The following is a 21,829-nucleotide window of genomic DNA, read 5'->3' on the forward strand; positions in this document are numbered from 1 at the left end:
AATGTCTGGAGATCTTGGGGGCCAAAAGTGTAGCGAATAATTTACGGATTCAGTCTTGCTGAACTGCAGAACGCAAAACGCCTTGTGTTGCGGGGTCGCCATCTTGCAAATGACTGAGGCTAGGGGCTGTTTGTGCGCTGAGAGAGGCGTCTAGAGGTAATCATTTGAAACTCTATGCCCCACCCTTTCAAGTGGTAAGAGTTTCATTCATGGGCAGTTCATGGTTGCAGAGATATAGCGATTTCAAATCGGGTCCATCTTTTTGAAACACCCTGTATAATAAATGAATGAATGAATGATGGATACCTCAAGAGGCTGCCAGCTTCTTTATACTATAATAGGATATTTTTTATATTATCAATAAAAAATGTTTCCTAAAGAGGAACTGGAGGAGTTACCAATAACTGGTGGAGGTCACTCTACCATCAAACATTGGCTAAACTGGTGGGAGGCAATTGAATAAGATCTAGCTGCCTTTCCCTTGATTCGATTCGATTTGTTCTCCCCCTCTCCTTTGCTCCTCCTTTCTTCCTGCCATTCTAATGTCACAGCTTCTTATTAAGTTCCCTGCCCATCCTGATAGCTTTCAGTATTTTGATTTTTAAAAGAGGATTCCAGAGGCTGAAGGCCAGCCCTGAAGTAAGGACACACTTCCTTCTACAGTCCATGAACAAGGCTAATTATGGTTACTCAATGAGGAAAAAAGATAATCATAGCACAGGTATTCACTTTTCTGTTATTTCTTCACATTTCAGGGCTGAGTGATTCTGGCATTAAAAAAAACTTCTAGGGCTGAACACAGGTGAGCTCTAGTAGCCTCTATATCTAAATAAACTAATAAAATATCCTTCAAATGAATTGAGAATATAGTGAAGAGATGCACCATTTTTCTTGCTGTGGGGCCTGATCCATCTGTTCTCTCCAGGGCACTGCTTTGAATTCCTCTGTTACCTTTTCTGAAAAATGCATCACTTAGTTTTGTACCTCAGCCAAGGATCTCACTCCTCTTTCAGAAACAAGACCAAAAGCATCATGACGCATTAAATGAAAAGAACATGTGTCTGTATGCTCCTGCTTGGTTGTAGAGATCCAGGCCTAAGTTACACGGAGCTGGTTCAGTTCAGGCCTTGGGAATGAATGAGGCTACTTTGGTCCAGGCAGCCCCTGATGTTCCTTGCAGTGCCTTTTGCTCTTTTTGACACCACTTCTGAACTCTTTTAATAATCTCTGCTAGTGGTTCAAGTAATGTTCTTAAATGCAGGTTCTCATAGCTGAGCCTCCACCCCCACAAGCCATACAACAGAGAGCTTTGTCAGGGCCCAAACAGACATTACTTTCTTTTTTACTATAGAGTAGGCACAGGACCCCCAATCCAGGTCAGACCATAATGCCAGTGGTGGTGGTGGGAAGATTAAGGTCCCCCTACCCCCACGCCAAGGTCCAGATCCAGATCTGAGCCCCTGCACCTTCTGACCAAATAAACACAGTACACAGGCATCACATGAAAGAGAACATGTAGAAACGGGACCACTGCACAGAACAATCCTTGGTATGAACAGTAAATAACCATCAATTTATTCCTTTATATTCAAATTCAACCACAGGCTGAGACATTAAATTACTTTATACCCCTTAATAAAATCCAGGTCAGCTCCCAAGTATTCTGAATGTCTCTTTTCTAGAGCTTAAGGGGCCCTGCCCCACCTCTTAAGGGAGGAATGAGCTTATCTCTGCCTTTTCCTGAGACCCCCTAGTCCCAACCCAAGTGGAATGAAGAGCAGAGGAATCCATGTCACAGATGGTCTCTGACCACATTTGTTTTGAATCCACAAGGTGGGCGACATCTGAAGGGAAGTTCCAAGGCCTGAACAAAGAAGGAGTCAGGAAACTTCCTCAGTCTGAGGTGTGTTGACAAAGGAAGACATGAAGCAGACACCTGCATAGTGTTATGCTCAAAGATGTGTTTCCTGAGAAGAGTGTCACACCACTGAGTGCACAATCACAGCCTCTTCCTCGCTCAACCCACTGAAATCCAGAGCGGCTTCCCCGCTGGTTGAAGGGGGGAAGGGCTGGTCTTGATTAAGGTTGACGTAAGTGACATTGAGGCTGATATAATGCTCCCCCTTTAAGCAGGCTACAATATGCTCCACTTCCTGGATCAGGGAAGAGAACGTTGGTCGCTCCTCAGGATTTGGGGTCCAGCAGTTCAGCATTACAACGTACCTGTCCAGAATTTTAAAAACAAACACACACACATTAGAGCAGAGAGAATACAAAGCCAAGCGTGTTAGTTTTAGATCCTAAGGGCAGTGCAGTGTTGTGATAGTGACCATCCATCCACCATTGCCCTGTTCCATGGCAGATTTCATCATCCTTACAAGGCAATGGTTCAAACGAGCGAACATGGGGGTGGATGGTGGCTGCTGTGGTTCTGGCGTGCAGCAGGTTCAGAACCCTGGATAGAATTGTGGGTGCTCATTCAGCGACTGGGAGCTCAGATTCAAGACAGTAGGGAGCAACCCTACAGCCAGGTAAGGTGTGGTTACCGGTGCACTAGATTAGAGCAACTGGCAGAGTTTATAGCCAGGTGAGTCCTTCTGAGAGCTCCACCTCCTCAAGTGCTGCATCTGGTTGGGCTGAGCTCTCCGGGGCCTCTCTGCTCACTGGAGGAGTCCGAGGGGCACTCCCCCGAGTCAGAGGGAAGTGGCGCCTCATGGGGATCGAGAGGGCACGGTGTGGGACCAAGGCAGAGGGCCCCACTTGTGATGGTCTGGGGACTGACTCCGGCTCCTCCTCAGAGTCACTGCTACCAGAAACCTCGATCTCAAAGGGCTCTTGGCCCTGGGCCCTGAGATGGTATCTTGGCGGAGCTGGGAGTCTATGGGGAAATTATGGCTCTGGAACATTTGGCAAGTGGGCTGAGTAGTTGTGACACGCAAGACTGCAATGGGAAATTCAAGAGGTGGAAGAATGCACTCAGATCTGTTTGGTCATGACGGCGCCATGCAGTATTGCATCGGACTTCACCGCACAGGTTGCCTGGGCTTCGCGAGAATGCAAAAGGCTGTTGGACTCAACAAATTTTCTCACAGTGCTGTGTTGTTGTTTTTGCAGATTCCATGTGGCAGGATTTAAAGGAAATTGGCAAAAATTCACCACATGTTTGTGTCTAGCCAAAACCTAATCAGTACCCTCATCAAATCAGGTTGCCCGATGTATTGGCTAGAAGCCAAAGCATGCAGTGGGCTCCTTGACAAGATCAAACACTATGTGAATCTTGTCAACTGATGACTGCAGTAACAGTAACATATTGGGAACTGGGGTCATCTGAACTTTATCAGCGTTTAGAACTTCGTTGTTAATGTTGAAGCCTGTGCTCCTAAAACAAGAACGGCTAGTATCCTATTGTGTCCATGTGTTTGCGGGACCTACCACCCATGCAACAAGGTTTGATGCTTCTAAAAATAGCCTGCACTGAGTGGAAATGCCAGCTTCTGGAATGGGACAGGTCAGCAGAACTCACAGAACGGAGCTCTGCTGACCTGTCCTGATCCAGAAACAAACATTTCCAGGATTATTTTTAGAAGCACTGAAACCCTGTTGCGAAAGCAGTGGGTTGCGCATGCACAATGGAACCAGCAGAGATGGAGCAGTCCCACTGGATACTGCCCACTTTGGGAATCAGGGTCATCTGAACATTATCAGCTCTGAGCACTTAGCTCTACAATCAGTAATGGTTGTAGAAAAACATGATCAAATAAGGCTAATGTCAACTAAAAGCTCAGAAACCAGTGTATCTCTTCCACTGACTCATTTCCTTTGTACTACTAGTAACTACATTTCATCTCATTCATTGCCCCTTTTTAACCTCCCTCTTAGAGTTCATTGTCCAAATAAACCCTAAGTGCGCATTCCCACCCACCCCATTTATATTCCTTGCTTTGCATAATTTAACATAGAATTATGGACACCTTCCCTGAGTACAGCACAGAAGACTGCCTACTCCGCTCCTCACACATCTTGATGTAATCTAGTTCTCACCCAAAGACGCTTACTTTCTCTGTGATGAAGGCCAGCTGGATGCCATCTCAGTGCTCCTATCACTCCACATGCTTAAAGGGCTCAGCGGCCCTTCCTTCTCTAGGTCAGCATTTTGAAGGGCCCTGCCAAATGTTCATATATACTCACAGAGAATCTGGGCAGTATTCAGGCTGGGGTAACCTTCTTCCTTGCAACAGGTAGTGGGTCATATCGTATGGATCCACTTCAGGATATGGAGAAGCCCCTCTTGTTATCAGCTCCCACATGAGGACCCCAAAGGACCACTAGACAGAAGAGCAGAATGCACAGATAGAGAACACATACAAGCAGAATGCCCAGATAGGAATCCAGATCCGGTATCCACAGATAGGGTGTAAACAGTCAGGAGGACTGATGAAGTAGACATCAGAGCCTGCTCTAGGAGCCTTTTTTTCAGCTGAAGGGCAGGGTAAAAATTCCCTAAATAAACAAACAGGGCACCCAGCAAAGATGGATTCCCCAGCATTCCCCACCACTACCCTTTCAACAAGCATCAAATATTTTTGTAATGTTCAGATGCAGCCTTTTCCACACAAAGATATAAAAGGATATTTAAAACGATATAAACATGTTTATCAGAGAGGTCTGCCCTGGCTTGCTTGGCCAGCCAAGAGACCTATTTTCTGATACAAGTTGTCAGTGCATGTAAGCTAGGGCTAGTCTTTTGGATTTTATCACTCTAAATGGAAAATCACACACGCGTGCAGAGTGCTGAAGATCCCCAGAGGCATGGTGCTTCCTCAGCCATCCTACCCGGCTCTGAGGCTCCTCAAACCTTGATTGGGATGCCTCTACCACCATAAGAATATAAGAAGACTTGTGCTGGATCAGACCAAGGATCCATCTAGTCCAGCAGTCTGTTTACACAGTGTTGACTGGGAACCTCCAAGCAGGACACGAGTGCAACAGCACCCTCCCGCCCATGTTCCCCAGCAACTGGTGTACACAGGCATATTGCCTCTGATACTGGAGGTAGCACACAGCCCTCAAGCCTAGTAGCCATTGACAGACTTCTCCTCTGGGAATTTGTCTAACCCCCTTTTAAAGCCATCCAAGTTGGTGGCCATCACTACATCTTGTGGTAGTGAATTCCATAGTTCATGAACTGTGTGAAGAAGTACATCCGTTTATTTGTCCTGAATCTCCCACCACTCAGCTTCATGGGATGACCCCAGGTTGTAGTATTATGAGGGGGAGAAAAAAAGGTCTCCCTATCCACATTCTCCACACCATGCATAATTGTCTCTCCCCTTACCACCCCTACAACAACCAGCTCTCCCCTACAGTGCTTGTTCTGACTTTCCCACCATTCCTCTGTTAAACTTGATCCCTGGGTGTGAAAATGTTGGCGTTACCACCCACATCTTACACTGGGACCATCCCTAAGGATCCCGTACTGCTCATATCCCTTGCCTCATATCCCTAGCATCAGGATTTCTTTTTCCCTCTCTTCTGCTGTTTCAGAGGTACATGGTGCACATGCTGCAGGAGAGTAGCAGGAAGAGGAAGTCCCATTCATCTCTTGCTGCACTAGAAGTCTGCACCAGATCCCTTATGTTCAATCAGCGAAAAAACCTGACACAATGCTGAATGCAGCACATTCATACCGAGCAGGCTTTCTCCTTGCATCACTGCTGGCAAGTCTGACCTCAGCTAACACCAGGAGCTTACCATTGCTTTAGCTTCGCCACATCAGTTTAGTAGTGAGAGAGAAAGAGGCAAACTCTTACCACTGGGCACCCAAAGATAGCTGACTGGAGTAGCACTTCAGAGGCCTATTTTCTTCTGCGATGATAAGCAGCAGACTAGGTCAGGGGGATGGCATGGGCCAGTTTCACATGTAACACTAAACTTTAGTTTAGCATTACATATGTGAGCCCCTGGGCTCTTGTGCTCGTCCTCCAGAATGTTCACAACCAGGACATTGGAAACTTTTATTTTTGTGTTCAAGAGTTATTCATTATGCCTGAACCTGGACAGATTATGGTTAATGTTAACTATGGTTTAGGGAAACAAGCCACTTTGAACCCTGGTTAATTATTCTGGCTTGTTTCCCTAATCGATAGTTAATACTAGCCACAGTCCTGTTAGGATGAAATGAGTAACTGTAGTTAGTTGGAAATGGAAGCAAAAGCTTCCTGACTCTTCCTTATGTCCACTGGGGGGTGGGGAGTGCACACGCCCAAGGTTTGCCCAAGCTTGTTTCTGTAATGAATGCAAGTCGAAGCCTAGAAACCTCAAGCAGATTTAGCAGGTGCATTCATAATGGGTCCTTTCCCTAAACCTCTTGCTTAAGAGATTATGCAACCAGGAAACACTGAGGACAAACTGCTAGCGCCCAGGGGCTCCCATGTCCAAAGACTATCCACTGTCTTTGCGTGCACTTACTACGTCAGACTTGGTGGTAAATTTTTGGGTCTGCAGGCTCTCGAGAGCCATCCATTTCACAGGGAGCTTTGCTCTGCGGTGTCGCCGGATGCTGTAATACTCCTTATCGAAGACATCTCTGGCTAGCCCAAAGTCTGCCACCTTCACTGTGAAGGTCTCATCTAGCCTGGAAAGCATAGAGAGGAAAGGGATGGGAGGGTTACACGGAACATGGCAGCCGGATAAATTACACCCATTTGGGCATGCAGACGCCATTAAGCATTTTTGCCATTTTCACCCAATCCAGAAAAATCAGTGCTTGCATTCTTTTGAGAACAAACAAGTATGTAGCTGCTTCCCAAAGATATTTTGGAGGGGCAAGAGACAGAAGCTTAGCCCCACATGTAATGGGCAACCACTGCAGAAATTGGGTCTGGAATTGCCCCGGTGCAAAAAGCAACAAAGAGCTAACAGGATGAACTTCATTCTCCCAACTATGGCAAAGTTGTGGCACAGTGGCAAGGCCGTATGAACACAAGAAATGCTGTGTTGGATCAGACCAAGTGTCCATCTCATCCAGCATTCTGTTCACACAGCGGCCAACCAGCTGCCTGTGGGAAACCCACAAGTAGGAGAGGAGTGCAATAATACCTTCCTGCTCATGTTCCCCAACAACTGGTATGCAGAGGCATACTGCCTCTGATACTGGGGGTAGCATATAGCCATCAGGACTAGTAGCCATTGATAAGACTTCTTTTCCATGTGAGATGTTTAACCAGTTAATACTGGTGTTGGGCTTGCATGGAGTGGATAGGGGAGCCTAGGAGACCTATATTAATATTCGTTGACACAATGTTAAGGGTACAGGGAGGGGGGAAGCCATAACTAGAGAACATCAACTGACACCAAGGAGGGAATGTTCTAGTTGAAACACTGGGAATATATTAGCTAAAGAGATAAACCAGACAGACTGATCCAGGAAGCCCAAAGCCCAGCCATATGTATATCAATCCATGTCTGCACCCCAACAACCAATTCCCCTCCATATTACAGGATTGTGTGTGTACAACCCCCCCCCCCCCTTTAGTACTTACATACAGTTTCTAGCAGCAAGGTCTCTGTGTACAAATTTCTTCTGGGCCAAATATTCCATCCCTCGAGCCACTTGAAGCCCAAAGCCTATTAAATCCTTCACAGTAGGGTTCTGGGAATTAAAAAAAACCCACATACCACTGCTTGACATTGAGGAAACTTAAAATAAGTTTTCTATCTGGCTCAGGAGTTTATATTCCTCCAGAGATCTGAGCTACTTCTTTGTAATTCCCTCAAGCCAGCATGGCTTGAAGTTAATTTCAGGGCCACTTCACGCAGGACAAATTGTATCACTTTTGGATAGGAAATTGCAAGCATCCTGCATGTATATGATTGTATGTGGTGAGCACATGTATCTATAAATATAATCAGGCTGCAGGAACTTTCTGCCAATTTAATTTTTCCTGTTGTGTGTGTGTGCATGTAGCAAAACCTTGTCACCACTTGACGAGGCATGCATAAGGTGCGCATGCTGCTGTACATGGAATTGATATCGAGGCAGGGATTCGGTCTTGTGTGAAACTCTTATTTACCAATATATTACATGTGTATGCCTGCGTGGCCCCCTAGTGGGTAAAGGCTCTTACTGCCTTTCCATACACTCACTCAGAAGTGAGCTCCAACCAAATGCTTTTGCAGTTGTCCCACACAAGCATTCTTATAGCAAGCATCATGTGATATAATTAATGTAATTATTAATTAACCATCGTGTGATATAATTAATGTATTAATTGATTACTATTGTGTTTGCACACAGAAGATGCAGGGGACATGGGAGGGCCCTGCTGTGATTCGCTACTTCTGTTTTTAAAACACCATGCGCTCCTCTGCAGTGAGAGTGGGGAAAGAGTGTGTAACTTCCAAAACCCTAAATTGTAAAAGCTTCCGAGCATGACATGATGATTTAAAACAGCTAATGAAATGTGACTGAGAAGGGAAAGAGTTTTATTGCTTATCGTGAATTACATCACCAGCTGCATCTAACAAGTATCCAAGATACGCACACAACAACCCACACCATGTTTACAGTGGCAACGGATGAGCTGTCTGATAGGGAGTGGAGGGAGGGGGAAGGATCCTTTTTCCCAAGGTACAATAAAAATGTGCTGTCCCTGAAACAACAGCTAACTTGAGGGAAGGCAATAGGGACAATGGTGCGCAATTCTTAAAAAAAAAATGCTTTTGTGAGAAAAGCTCTCCTCCCCACTGCAATCAGTCGGAAGGGACTGGAGGCCTTGGCTGCGATCCTTATAAAGTTTCCAGGCTCTGTGTATAAACATTAGTTACAAGATGACAATTGCTGCAGGGCTTGCTCCCGAATTCTGTGAGACAGACACAGCAAGCACTGCCAAATGTCATTGCTCAGCCTATAGACTCAGACAAGATGGCAGAGGTCTGATGGGGTTTATATCTTCTCCTCTTAAAACCTGACATGGGAATGTACTATGCGCACACCAAATGGTGCGTTGTAGATTATACGGAGGAAATCCATAATGCCTGTAAAGAAAACACTTCCCTGTAGAAAATAGCAAGAAATCTGCAGAAATATAATCAGAGGTGTACACAGTGAAAAGCACTTATTCAGTTGTCACATACAGATGTGACCCTCCAGATGTTGCTGGACTGCAGTCCCCATCAGCCCTAGCTGGTTATAGCTAATGATGAGGGCTGATGGGAGTTGCAGTCCAAAAACACCTGGAAGGCCATAAGGTGCCCACCCTGATCTACATGGAGATTTCATGCTATTTCCTACATGGTTGTCCTATGCACCCATAGTGCAGTGTTATAAGGCACTGATGGCCACTTCCTCTAGGCAAAGCAGCTTTGAGAGAGGGTGATTTGGAACGAGGAGCCCCCCTTTCCTCCTGTAATTCCCCCATCCCCCAGCTGCTTTCCCCTCACAGTAGTCAGGACATGTTTACCTGCACAATCTCCTGGGGAGAAAATGGGGTGGAATGACACCCTTCCCCTGGCACTTCTCTGTGCCAAATTGTGTGCTCCCAAAACCGAAGCCTGGGTTTTGTTACACACATCATAGTTCTGCTCTTAGAGAATATCTAAACATCCGTGCAAGTTAGCAGTTAAAGCCCTGTGGGGCGAAAATAATTTTTTTTGCTGGGGGTGTGGGACACGGGATACCACAAAGTTGGAATAGCCAAAGTACTTTTGAGCACTGAGGAACATTTGTAGAGTTTTGTGTGAGTGAAGTTAAGAGGCTATCAACTGAGAGTTGCTGAGACAGACAGCACAGAATCTCTTTCTGCACAGCACCCAGACATCTTGATTTTCCTGCAGTAATCACTGTACCATTTATTTGACCATTGTAAACAACAATGCTGAAGATTACCTTGGCCACAAGAGGGGAGCTTGCCTACAGTGAAGATCCCCTAACTCTGGATCTATGTTTGTCTCCCCAAAGTGAGAGAGGTGATGGTGGTGTTACTGCAGTTCTCAGCAGAAACCAGCTAGTTTCTCATCGACAAGGATGGGAGAGAGACAAAACAGTGCTGTGCATCTCTAGCTGCAGAAGCATCGGTCACCAGCTCACGTTCCTGCTGCTCTAGGAGACTCAAGAGTCAGCAAAAAAACAACAACCCCCAAACATAAACCAATCTCTGTTGCTGGGACCCTGGAGCTCCCACACCCTGTTGCAGCAGCAAAAGCTACTGCAAATAAGATGGTTTGTACACATGAAATGCTTTGGTGGAAACCTAAGAAGAATGCTTTAGCAGACAAGTTCTGCTGTGCTGCAGGATGGATTTCTCTGCTTTCTGTCCACCAGAAACCAGTTCCACTGTTCATTGCTCACCCCAAGGTGGTACGCTCCTAGCAAGGGGAATATGCAATGTAATGATTAATGATTAAACAGAAAGACTGCTGCGGTGTGTGTGTGTGCATGTATAAGGGGGGAGTCACAAGGCCAAAGCAAAAGCAGACCATGGTTGAAAGGGAGGGGAAGATAACATCATCTCTGTACCCTAACTTCCTTAAAAAGTATTCTACTTCACAAAAAAAGGTGAATCACCCCAACCCAAGGGTAGGTTCAGGAGCAGGAAGTCAACATGTTGGCACAGAGAGCAAGCAGCCCAAGGGCTGGCTTTCTGGACTAAGCCCAATGTGGAAAACAGTACACACCCTCTCCTCAGAACGGATAAAGTTGCGCAGATCTCCATGCTTCATGTAGGGTAGCACCACCAGGGGGAGCCCCTCCTTGGGGAGTGTAATCCCAATGAGAGAGAGGACATGGCAGTGATGGAAGCTTTTCATCAGAATCCCCTCTTTCAAGAACTCTTCCACCTCCTCCAGGTCAGTGATCCCTTAAAAAGAAAGAAAGAAAGAAAGAAAGAAAGAAAGAAAGAAAGAAAGAAAGAAAAGAATTTGTGTAAAGGCACTGAAGCACTGTGCCTATTTGCTACCCCCTAAGTGAAGGAATCATGAAACTATTGGGAAATGGGTCACTGGAATGAAGGAGGGTCCAATCAAACACAGGCGACGATACACACTCTGGGTGGGAGAAATAGCTTATTGGAACTTGAGGAAGGATATGCCAGCAAGCTAGTCCTAAGTCTTGCTGCAGTGCAGTCTTCCCAAACCTGGTGCCCTCCAGCTGGTGCTCCACACTGGCTGAGGCTGATGGGAGTTGGTCCGAAATAGCTGGAGGGCACCAAGTTGGGGAAGGCTGCTGTAGAGAATAAGAGAGGAAGGGAGTGCCAGAATAAGAAAGCTATACAGAGCTGTATCAAGTTGGCACTTTGTTTTCCAAGCCCCAAAGGATGTTCTGTTTATAAGGAATAGCCTTGACAGCCAACACAATACATGTAATTCAAAGACTGACAAAGCCCTGAGGATGTTTGGCTCCACTGGAAGACTGGTATTGACCTATGTCTCATTTCAGATGATTAGGAGACGCTACAGAGGTTGGCTACAACAGCATCCCTACCTCTCCAGCCCTCCCCAACCCCATCTAGGGCTGTTTCCTGCAGTGAATTTCCCTACGGAAGCTTTAACAGCATGTTGCCGACAAAGGTCCGTCTAATCAAAGCTATGGTTTTCCCAGTAGTAATGTATGGCTGTGAGAGCTGGACTATAAGGAAGGCTGAGCGCTGAAGAATTGATGCTTTCGAACTGTGGTGCTGGAGAAGACTCTTACGAGTCCCCTGGACTGCAAGGAGGTCAAATCAGTCCATCCTAAAGGAAATCAACCCTGAGTGCTCATTGGAAGGACAGATAATGAAGCTGAAGCTCCAATATTTTCGCCACCTAATGCAAAGAGAAAACTCCCTGGAAAAGACCCTGATGCTGGGAAAGACTGAAGGCAAAAGGAGAAGGGGACGGCAGAGGATGAGATGGCTAGATAGCATCACGGATGCAGTGAATATGAACTTGAGCACGCTCCGGGAGAGAGCGCAGGACAGGAAGGCCTGGCGTGCTATGGTCCATGGGGTCACGAAGAGTCGGACACGACTGAACGACTGAACAACTTAGCAGTACTCAGTGGCAGATGAAGGTTGAGTGATGTCAGTTCTTCATCCACCCCCAACTGTGCTTCAGTTATATTCACCTACTTTGAGTGGAGTGGCATTGCAAAGGGACACCAAGACTTTGCAGTAGAAAATGGCACTTAGGTTAATGGTGTCTTCTTGTACCACATAACTGGCTGAGCAGAAGAATGCAAAGTAGGGCATTTCTCCCTATCCTCCAGGTTAAGGCACCATTTTCCCTGAGAAGTTATCTAAAGGCTTCAATCAATGATAAAATTGCCAAGTCTTTCCCTATAGTGCTGTATCTACACTAGCTCTGGTCCAGCATGATGCCCCTTGCTCAGAGGGCAGGGGTGGAATAGCTCACTCTTTTTTAAAACAGCAACAACAACATTCATGGAAGCTGTGTACTCCAAGCTGGCATGGCACACGTCCTTCAGATTTTTTAAAAACAGCAACACCGGAGCATTACTTCATTGCAACTGGGGAGGCATGATAGGGAATGGGCCTGTGATCCAGGCCAGTACATGCGGTCACCTTCACTGTGAGAGGAAGGAGGGATTACTCACGGTTCAGGGATTTAACAGCACAGCGTATCTCTCTCTGGGATGAATCTATGTATGTTCCATGATAAACACTCCCAAAATGCCCTGGATAAGAAAAGGAACAACAAGCTCTACTACACATATATCAGTATGGAAAACAGGCACCCAGCATAATCCATTCTCTTGCGATTTTGCATCAGCTTGCAGTTAGAATGCAGCATAACATCAGAGAGCAACTCAGCCCATTTCTGTGCTGGAAGCACCAGGACATAAAAGGATAACTTTCAAAGGCAGCAAAACCTGTCATGTTGACCAGGCCAACATTTCAGTACTTCAAACACTAGTTGGTCCAATAATGTTTCACTTTACTTGTTCTTATTTCCAACCACTCAGAGCCGTGATCAAGCTACAGGATCAGCAGCCTCACATGATGTGTTTGTTTACGGTCTGTGCCACTTCAGATTGTAGGCAGAGGATACAGTGCATGTCCTCGATCTTTATGGGAACTAAGAACATTTCCATGCTAGAGTGCGGTCTTGCCACAGCTTTTGGATGTAGGCGTCCAGATGAACTTAACCTGTATTCAGTAATCAGTGCCGATAGAAGTCACTAGACTACAGAAGGATTTAGCTGAATTAACACATTATAAATGATCATGTAGAAGAAGAATATCAACTGTAAAAAACATCAATGCAATGTATTTTTAGATACATAAATTGATATTGCTAATAAAAACAAAGTAATTTCAGTATTTCAAGAATGGCAAGGAATGGTTATTAGATTTATATGGGAGCATAAGAAGCCAAGATACTGAAGCTGAAGCTCAAATATTTTGGCCACCTAATGCGAAGAGAAAACTCTCTGGAAAAGACCCTGATGCTGGGAAAGATTGAAGGCAAAAGGAGAAGGGGACGGCAGAGGATGAGATGGCTAGATAGCATCACTGATGCAATGAATATGGGCTTCAGCACGCTCCGGGAGAGGCGCAGGACAGGAAGGCCTGGCGTGCTATGGTCCATGGGGTCACGAAGAGTCGGACACGACTGAACAACAACAACAGTAAGAAGCCAAGCAGAGGTCTGGCAGTATTACAAAAATCACCAGACAGTGAAGAACTTCAATACCAAATATTGTTAAATATTATGAACCTACCAGACTTGTTGCAATGAGAAATTGGTTTGGGGAGAAGGATGAATTATAGTATCAAAGTTGAAACGATCTGATGTAAATACTTTACATATAGGAAAACGATAGGATATACTAAAACTTGGTATGAGTTTAAAGTTAAACAGCCCACAATTACCTCCTGGGACTGCACTATTCCATTCCAATTTAAAGATGGAGAAACTCTTAAGAGATTACAGGGTTTGGGTGTTTCTCAATAGGGTGATGTTTTAATCGAGCAATACCATATAATGGTATACTTAGGAGATGGATGGTGAACAGTTTCTGTAGTCCCAATAATTCTAAATCAAGTCAGCAGAATATTAAGAAGTAGTGGGGATTGTGACAGAGAAACCGCCTTTGGATATATTATGGTATATAAGCTATTTATTAAACTGACCCCCAGCTGCCCTGAGAGCAGGATGACACGGTAGGAGTCCAGGAAACAACAAAAGGGATGGCTGTCTCATGCCTTTTGTCCCTTCAACTCTTGTAGAATTCTTCTCCAAATGATGGACAGATTTAGCACTCCAGAAGTGCTGCTCATTAAGCACCATCCCTTCCGGATAGGTATGAGCTTCCTATCCCGATATCATCTGTCTTCAGCAATTAGCACACACTTGGAAAGCCAACTTCAAAACCCATCTTTCCACTGGCCAGATTCAAATTGGCAACTGGTGACATTCACCCTGCCTCCACGTATGCTAGACTGGTCAAAGGTCCCAAAGGGAGGGTTCTTCCCATAGAGCAGGGGTGGATGGAAGGTAGACTGGGATCTACTACTGATCTGCAGGGCCAACTTTGAAAATTAACATCAATGCAACACTAAGGTAGAGATGTTACAAGAGGGGTGCTGAACCTCTTTCAACCTGAGGGCCAAATTCCATTTCATAGAAGCTCTCGGGAGGGGTGCATTCCAGTGGTGGGCGGGGCCAAAGGCCAAAATAGCAGCATATTTTAACTTAAAGCTCTTACTGCCACTAACTAAACCTCAGGAGAGGCATTTTGACCTTTTGGAATGGGGAAAAAACTGCACAAAAGCTGCACTAAATGACTGGGGGTTGGGGAACCCAGGCCTGAGGTTCTGCACCTCTGCATTAGAATGAAAGTATATGCTTTCATTTCCATTTTGAAATGCCTCTATGATGGATGCCCATCTCTCTCTCCCCCTCCCTGTCATTTACCAAGAGCAGTGTCATGTTTGGTTTAAACTGCATTAAACTGCAGTTCAGCAATAACCCCACGTACCTAGATGCTGCTCTGCAACATAACTGTTCTGCATCATGACTGTTCTGCATAGAAGTGGATGCTAGGGAAGATGGGAAGACCCAGCATCTCAGAGAGAGCATGGCTTTTAGACCCGAGCTATCTTATGCAAGGGGTGCCTTCTACCTATCCTCTATCTTTGAGGAGAGAAAGTGTATAGAGGCTGGTGGCAGCAACCTCCCACTGAGGAACAGCCCAGAAAAGTAGTTTTTAATCAAAAATGGCAAGAACCCCTGTGTAAAAGAGGGTGGCCAAGCTCCCTCGGTTGAGCAGTTCATGACAGCAGTTTAGTGAGATCTGATGCAATTTGTATTATTGATGGAAGTAAAGAACAATGAGAAATTGAGTATAATAATATAGTTCTGGAACATGATGAAGATACCGACAATTGTTTTAGTGATAAATAGGAAAGAGATGTAGGACATTATATTCCAAGGCATTGTTGGAAACGTCTTTGGAATAATTTCAGAATCTGATTTGTTCAAATTTACAGGAAAGTTCAGTATTGTTACATATAGAACACCTTATGGCTTACGCAATGGTACAGTACAAATGGAAGATGCTGGAGATGTCTTAAGGTGCTTAAGGTGCTTATTTTTATCAAAGTTGGTGGTCCTATGCAAGTACTATGGGTATATGTCCTCTACTGAGCCCTCTGGAGATCCCGCGATGTGATCATGGAGATCGTGCACATAAAGAGCACCCCATAAGGCTCAAGAAAGCCCTCTTTGCTCCTCTAACTGTGGCGTGCATAGGCGTATGCAGAAGCAGCACCCTGGAATGTTACAGCTAATGGAAGGTCTGTGTGTACTTCTCTGATCTGCATTCAGCCCTCTCTTCCTTCACTGTTCTAGTTACTTGGGAGCCTATATCATGAGTAATTTGAACAGCACTGAGAAGAAGGTTCAACAATCATATCAGGGGCATGCACAGACCTCACATTCCCTGTAGTGTCCTATGCCCTGCTTCCATGCACGCAAGGGTATACACAAAGTTAGCAGGAGGGAAGAAACAGGTGAAACTTTGTTGTATAGAGGAAAAACCATACCATGTTGGTTTTTGGACTTCGTGATAATAACTGCAATTGATTATGTAAAAGAAAGACAGGGTTCACACAACATACTTACCCACCATGGGTTGTTGTGTTGTCCAAATGCAGCATGTTTTCTGCACGGTAGGTTAACATGTTGCCTGTATGCAGTGCATTTTCTGCAGGGTGGCTTGTTAACCATTCAGTGTGGTTTATTTTTCTCAAGCAAGCTACCTTGAGAACCTATAATTTGTTGTTGGGTTGTTCAGGGTAGTTACCAAGCCACACTGCATGGTTAACAAGCAACCCCGCAGAAAACATGCTGCATTCAGACAACATGATAACCCACCCTGCAGAAACAGTACTGCTGCATTCAGACAACACGATAACCAACCCTGCGGAAAACGTGCTGCGTTCAGACAACACAATAACCCATGGTTCAACTACAACCCACGCTGGGTGGGCTAGTGTGTTGTGTGAACCACATGTACAAAGCATCAGATCAAACATGACCAAGGCAGCAAGAATGAGAAATGGAAGAGGAGGGAGATCCCAGAATCTTTGGGTCAGGAATAGGGAACATAGCAAATAAAGACAACAGATTATGTATTATATGTGACAGGAGGTAACAAACTGAAACATCTACGTAGTAGAAGATAAGTAGTAAATCTTTTAGTTGTTGCTGTTGTTAAACAATAGTGAGTTAGAAACTCTTCCCAATTTACTCAAATCACCCAAAGATCTACCAATAGATCTCGGTCTGCCTTCTGCCTACCCTTGTTTTACTATGTTCATGACTAGAGCAAATGTAATGATGTTCTGGACATCAGTGTGTCCCATTCATTGATCTAAAAGCTTATGACAAAATGATTTTTTTTTAAAAAAATCCTTAAATTACAGACCATAACAATAATCCCAGTCAGTTTGACTAGATGCAGAAGGCAAGAAAACAGTTTCCAGCACTCTTAACCTTTTCAGGATACTTTTGTTAGATAAATAGCTGTCACAAGGCTTGCAACACTGGTGAAGATCACAGAATGGTTGGAACACATAGGAAATATGGAAATGTTGAAAGAACTGGGAGCTGGTTTAGTTTAGAAAAAACAGCCAACTGGAGCTTGGTAATAGTTTCCAATTACATAACTGGCATGATGGTAAGTAATTTCTTCTGTATCTGTTCAAAAAGAAGTAAACAGCTGAAAGTGGAGGAGAAAAGAGTTCAGGCTGCAAAATTTTCCCTGCTGCTTAACCTTGTTAGGCATCAAAACAAATCACCAAAGTTCCTGCTTTTAAACAGTGATACACAAATGGATACTTGGTTGTGGGTGGGGGGAAGGACTTTTTAAGCTGATGTTGTATAGGGGCTAAGTTCCACTCTGGATCAACAAAGGAGCCTGTATTTGAGGATCTGGAGCATGCCTTGGGAAAATGAATGCCTTTCTTCCTACCCTCTGTTTTGCTCAGATTCCCCTTACTCCCCTCTACTAGGTTTGGCATTAAACCTGAGTTCTCAAAGTGTATTTAGGAGCATACCTGATGTAGTTTTAATCCTTTTTGGAAACATGTAATTTCACATGTAATGCCCTGAACTCTGAATGCTCATGATACCCCAAACTCTGGTTCCCTTGTGCATCTGAAATAGATCTAAGGTCCCTTGTTCAAATCTCACCCCAGTCATGAACTCACTAGGGGCGCTTCCAGATGAGGCCTTTACTGTACAATTGCCCTCCCATATTTTCCAACCACTTCTCGTCTTTTTTCTTTCACACCAGAAAAAGTGTGCTAAGGAGGGAAAGATGGAATAGCTGCACAATGCCTTTTAATTGGTTGCGCTAGGAGCCTTCTGTCTGGAAGCACACTAGGTAGCCTTTGGAAGTTACCATCTTTTGGCCCCAATCTCACAAAACTGAAACAATACCCTCAGCATCTCAGAGAAGAGCAGGATAATGCACACACACACAGTCACTAGAACAGAACAATGAAAACTTCAGATTCAGCACATTCTGAGACCAGGCCCAAAAGTACATTTGGGATAATATAACCAGAGGAATTACCTGGCTCTTGCTGCCAGGCTTTTCGTATGGGAAAGTTTCTGCACCGAGCAAGATATTGCCTACTTGTCAGGAATAGTGTGCTTATTGATTGCCTAGCTTCTTTTTCAATTTGCGTTCAAATGCTACATAGGAATGAGAGAGGTAGATTTCCCACGCTTTCTCATTGCTTTTCTGGCAAAGCAGGGTAGAGTGCACCAGAACTACACTGAGAAGAGTTACCACTTGTAATTAGGGTTGGGTGAGAAATTTGTTTCAATTTGGTTTTAACCAGAATTTATCCAATTTGCACCTCCCAGAACCGAACACAATCTGCAGTCTGAAGTCCATACACTACTGAGCTTGCAACGTGATTCGAAAAACGCTAAAAATGCTTCGGAAAATGCATACATTGAAAAATGCACACAACCGATGCATACATCTGGGGAAACACACATGGAAATATGCACTAACTTTCACGCAGAAAAGCTCACAAAGCTTGTAATCTGATATGGACATGAGTCAGAACAAGCTTTGAGGTAGAAATTGGAGAAGCTCAACAAACTGGAGTTTTGCTGATTCACAAATCCCTGCTTGTACTATCTAACAGGCCCAATGACGCTTACACACCAAGTAACAGGAAAACAGCCCAAGGAACACCTAGGCAAGAGAAACAGCAAACACCTGTTAAAACCCCCGGCAGAGAGGGAATGGCACTCTTTAAACACACATCGCAAAATGTACTTGGTAACAAGGCTTTGCACACTATGGCTGACAGACAGAGCATAAACACAACAGTGCTCACCTTTGCCAATGATCTGGTCATGATGCATCTTCAGCTGCTCTTCTGGGATCAGAACATCCTTCACCTCTTCCAAGAGCTGTGGCCGAAAATTTTTAATGGAGTAAGAAGGCACCCGCATGAAGGGCACAGCAGAACCATCACTGCTACCTGTGTAAGAGACGCTTCCAAAACGCACGCCAGAAGAACCACTGTTTGGAGTCCCTGCCCAGGCAATGCCATCAAGGAATGGTGGAGAGGACACTGAAGTTAGATGGGTATTAGTAAAATCTAGTCATTGTTCATCTTGCATCTCCTGTCGCTGGGTCTTTTCCAAGGCTCTGACAAGATTATATCCTCACATTTTAATGGAATACCACAGCCTCCTCCCAATCATAGCAACCAAAGGAATGAGGGCAAAATGACAGTCACTGGACCATGAAAACTTTAGGTGCTTGAGCACAGCACTTTTTGTTTATAGGAACATTTAGCATGAACTGCTCCAGGTGTGGAGAAGGTGATAGGAATCGTGGCATCAACCTGAGACACCAAAAATACCAATTGGCAATAGAAGCTGCCCATGCTGAGAGTATCCCATGCTGGGAAGTCCACACTGACGGCTAGCAAATTTGTGATGTTTTGTGCATAGGTTTCTACCCCAGCTTCTCTAAAACACTAATGGTTATTATAATTTCCTTATGCATCCTTACCAGTAGCATCCATATAGCCAGTATTGGAGGGAAGGAGAGGGATGCTTGTCATGGCCCTGTTGAAGCTTGAAAGCCTTTCCAAGGTCTCAGTTCCTACAGAAACAAGAAGAATAAGCCTACTGAATAGCACTCAGATGGTGTCCATCCTAGTTTCTTTTGCTCACCTGCCCCCCTCCCCCACAGCCACAACCATCTTGCGAGCCCATTTACTAAGCCATATTTGACACATGCCAGTTCTCCGATCAGGCTTCATAGTTAGATGCAAATCAGCACTATCATTAAACAAGTGGAGAAGTGTGGTTGAACAAACACTGTTACTCAACATCTTTCTCTGATAGGAAATTATTATGAGAAGCTGGCAGTTACCTGTCTTCTTCTTCCGTTGCATATATTTCATAAGCAGAAATGTCAAGAGGCAAAGGAACAGGATGGCTAAAATGGTCCCCAAGATAACAGCAACAGGGGAGAAGGCGGCGGTCACAACCACAAAGCCTAGGTCTGTGCAGTTTCCATTCACACAAATCTAAAAGGAGGAAAGGACATGATGGAGGTGGGTTATCAGCCATGCCAGAGCAATGACATCCAAGAGGCAGGAGCCAGCAGTCCAGCCAGAGGCTTTGGATAGCAAGATTACCCTGTTAATATACCAAACTAGCACACCCATGCTCCTGGTGCTGCAGGAAATGGGTTGCCAGCTGGACAAAGAGGCGGCCACTCAAATATCCAAGGGTTTCTAGAAATCTGGAGGATGATTGTGTGGGCTGTACTAGTAATCCCAATGCTTTTGGTCATGAATTCCATATAAGGATACAGTTGGATACAGTCTGTGGTGATGGCATTCTGGAAGGGCGCTATTGGAATCCATCTGTTTGGGCCATTTCCTACCAGCAGGAGAATAATGGCAGCAGTTGCAGGGAGAGAGCAGGATAGAGAGAGATCAGGAAAAAGGGGCAAGCAGGTCTATCTTTGCACAGCATCCCTTAATACTAGACAGGCACAAATGAGTCTAAGGATTGTGCCAAAGGAAGCCAAGAATATTGCCCAATGTTCTTTTATAAAAATATATCTTTGGCTTCCACATATTGTGCATGTGGAATTGCCACAAACACCATCTAGCATGTGGATAGCATGTGGCATTCCAGGTTGTCCATGATCTCTACACCAAGGTGCAGAGGACCTCACCAAAAGACCAAAGGGGATGAGAGAAAAAGCAGGCAGCTTGAACAGGATCAGAGAGACCAGGCTGGTGTAGGCAACAAGATGCAAAGGGAAAAGCAGGATGGATGAGGCAGGAAGGAAAGCATGTCATGTATCTTAGCTGCAAAGAGCTGTGCCTATACCTGTGTTAGCAAACCATCCAAAGGGACGTTCAGGTGCTTGGGGAGTTGACAGGTCACCTCATTCTTCAGCACATTGGGGTGGCAATCTGTGCCACCTACAGTCACAGAGATTCTCATGCAACTTGCCAGAGCATCCAGCCCTTTATGCTATACAAATACAAAGGAAAAAAACCCATAATTACCTGATTAAGGGAAAAATTCATTATCATCTTACTCCAACATTTTCTACTGGGCTTATGCCCAAATCCCATGTGTTCTATGTACTCCTGCTCTGAATTCACATGTGCATTTGTCTATCTGAAGAGAACTCTCTGCCTGCTAAGTTCTGATAGTACTTAAGCATACCCATCATTATGGCCCATCTGCTTGCTCTAGAGTTGAAGATGTCTTTTACCACAATCCTTTCCCATTAGTATCCAGCACATGGAGAAACTACAGCCCCTTACAAGACCGCCCCTCCCCAATTTTATTTAAGGGGATCCTCTCCACAATATATTGCTTTCTCGCTGCTGATTCATATACTTATTACTGGCTCTGATGTGAGTAAACATCAACTTACGAAAGAGTATATTGAAGTGAGCAGTGCAATACTGGAGTAGCTTCTAATCACAGATGTAAGAGCAGCTTCTGTGAGCAGAGATTTCTAGATCACCAGAATACCTCCCACGCCACCTTTCAGAAATTGCTGCTTTGTCTTCTGTGGCTAACAGGGCCTTCTCAGTGGCGGCACCCCATCTGTGGTTTTAGATCTTTACAGTTTTATTTTGCTGCTGGTTTTATGTGCTGCATTATTTTTATCCTTTGCTGCTATTTTTATCTTGGTTTTATCATGTTTTTTTTTTTAATCCATGTTAATTGTTCATATTTTATGTTTTAATTTACCTGTCCACCACCAGTGAACTTCAATTTTGGGGTGGTCTAAAAGTACAGTAAATAAAAAACA

At 44.7% G+C, this 21,829-nt stretch overlaps 1 protein-coding gene across 1 annotated transcript in view; it reads right to left on the reverse strand.

Moving 5' to 3' along the window:
- Positions 1-1,498: 1,498 nt before the first annotated feature.
- The window catches only part of MST1R (macrophage stimulating 1 receptor), a 67,785-nt gene continuing 47,454 nt past the window's right edge, over positions 1,499-21,829 (reverse strand). The window contains exons 11-20 of the mRNA XM_084839579.1: positions 20,887-21,033; positions 19,913-20,069; positions 19,547-19,639; positions 18,861-19,061; positions 12,590-12,670; positions 10,675-10,856; positions 7,542-7,651; positions 6,469-6,634; positions 4,189-4,325; positions 1,499-2,223 (exon numbers count right to left, since the gene is read on the reverse strand). Of these exons, the coding sequence (XP_084695705.1) occupies positions 1,980-2,223; positions 4,189-4,325; positions 6,469-6,634; positions 7,542-7,651; positions 10,675-10,856; positions 12,590-12,670; positions 18,861-19,061; positions 19,547-19,639; positions 19,913-20,069; positions 20,887-21,033 (1,518 nt within the window). The 3' untranslated portion in view covers positions 1,499-1,979. The remainder of the gene's footprint in view (positions 2,224-4,188; positions 4,326-6,468; positions 6,635-7,541; positions 7,652-10,674; positions 10,857-12,589; positions 12,671-18,860; positions 19,062-19,546; positions 19,640-19,912; positions 20,070-20,886; positions 21,034-21,829) is intronic.

The sequence above is a fragment of the Heloderma suspectum genome, chromosome 2, assembly GCF_057233095.1.
Source record: "Heloderma suspectum isolate Gila_16-S chromosome 2, 16-S_ref, whole genome shotgun sequence".
NCBI classification, from domain to species: domain Eukaryota; kingdom Metazoa; phylum Chordata; class Lepidosauria; order Squamata; family Helodermatidae; genus Heloderma; species Heloderma suspectum.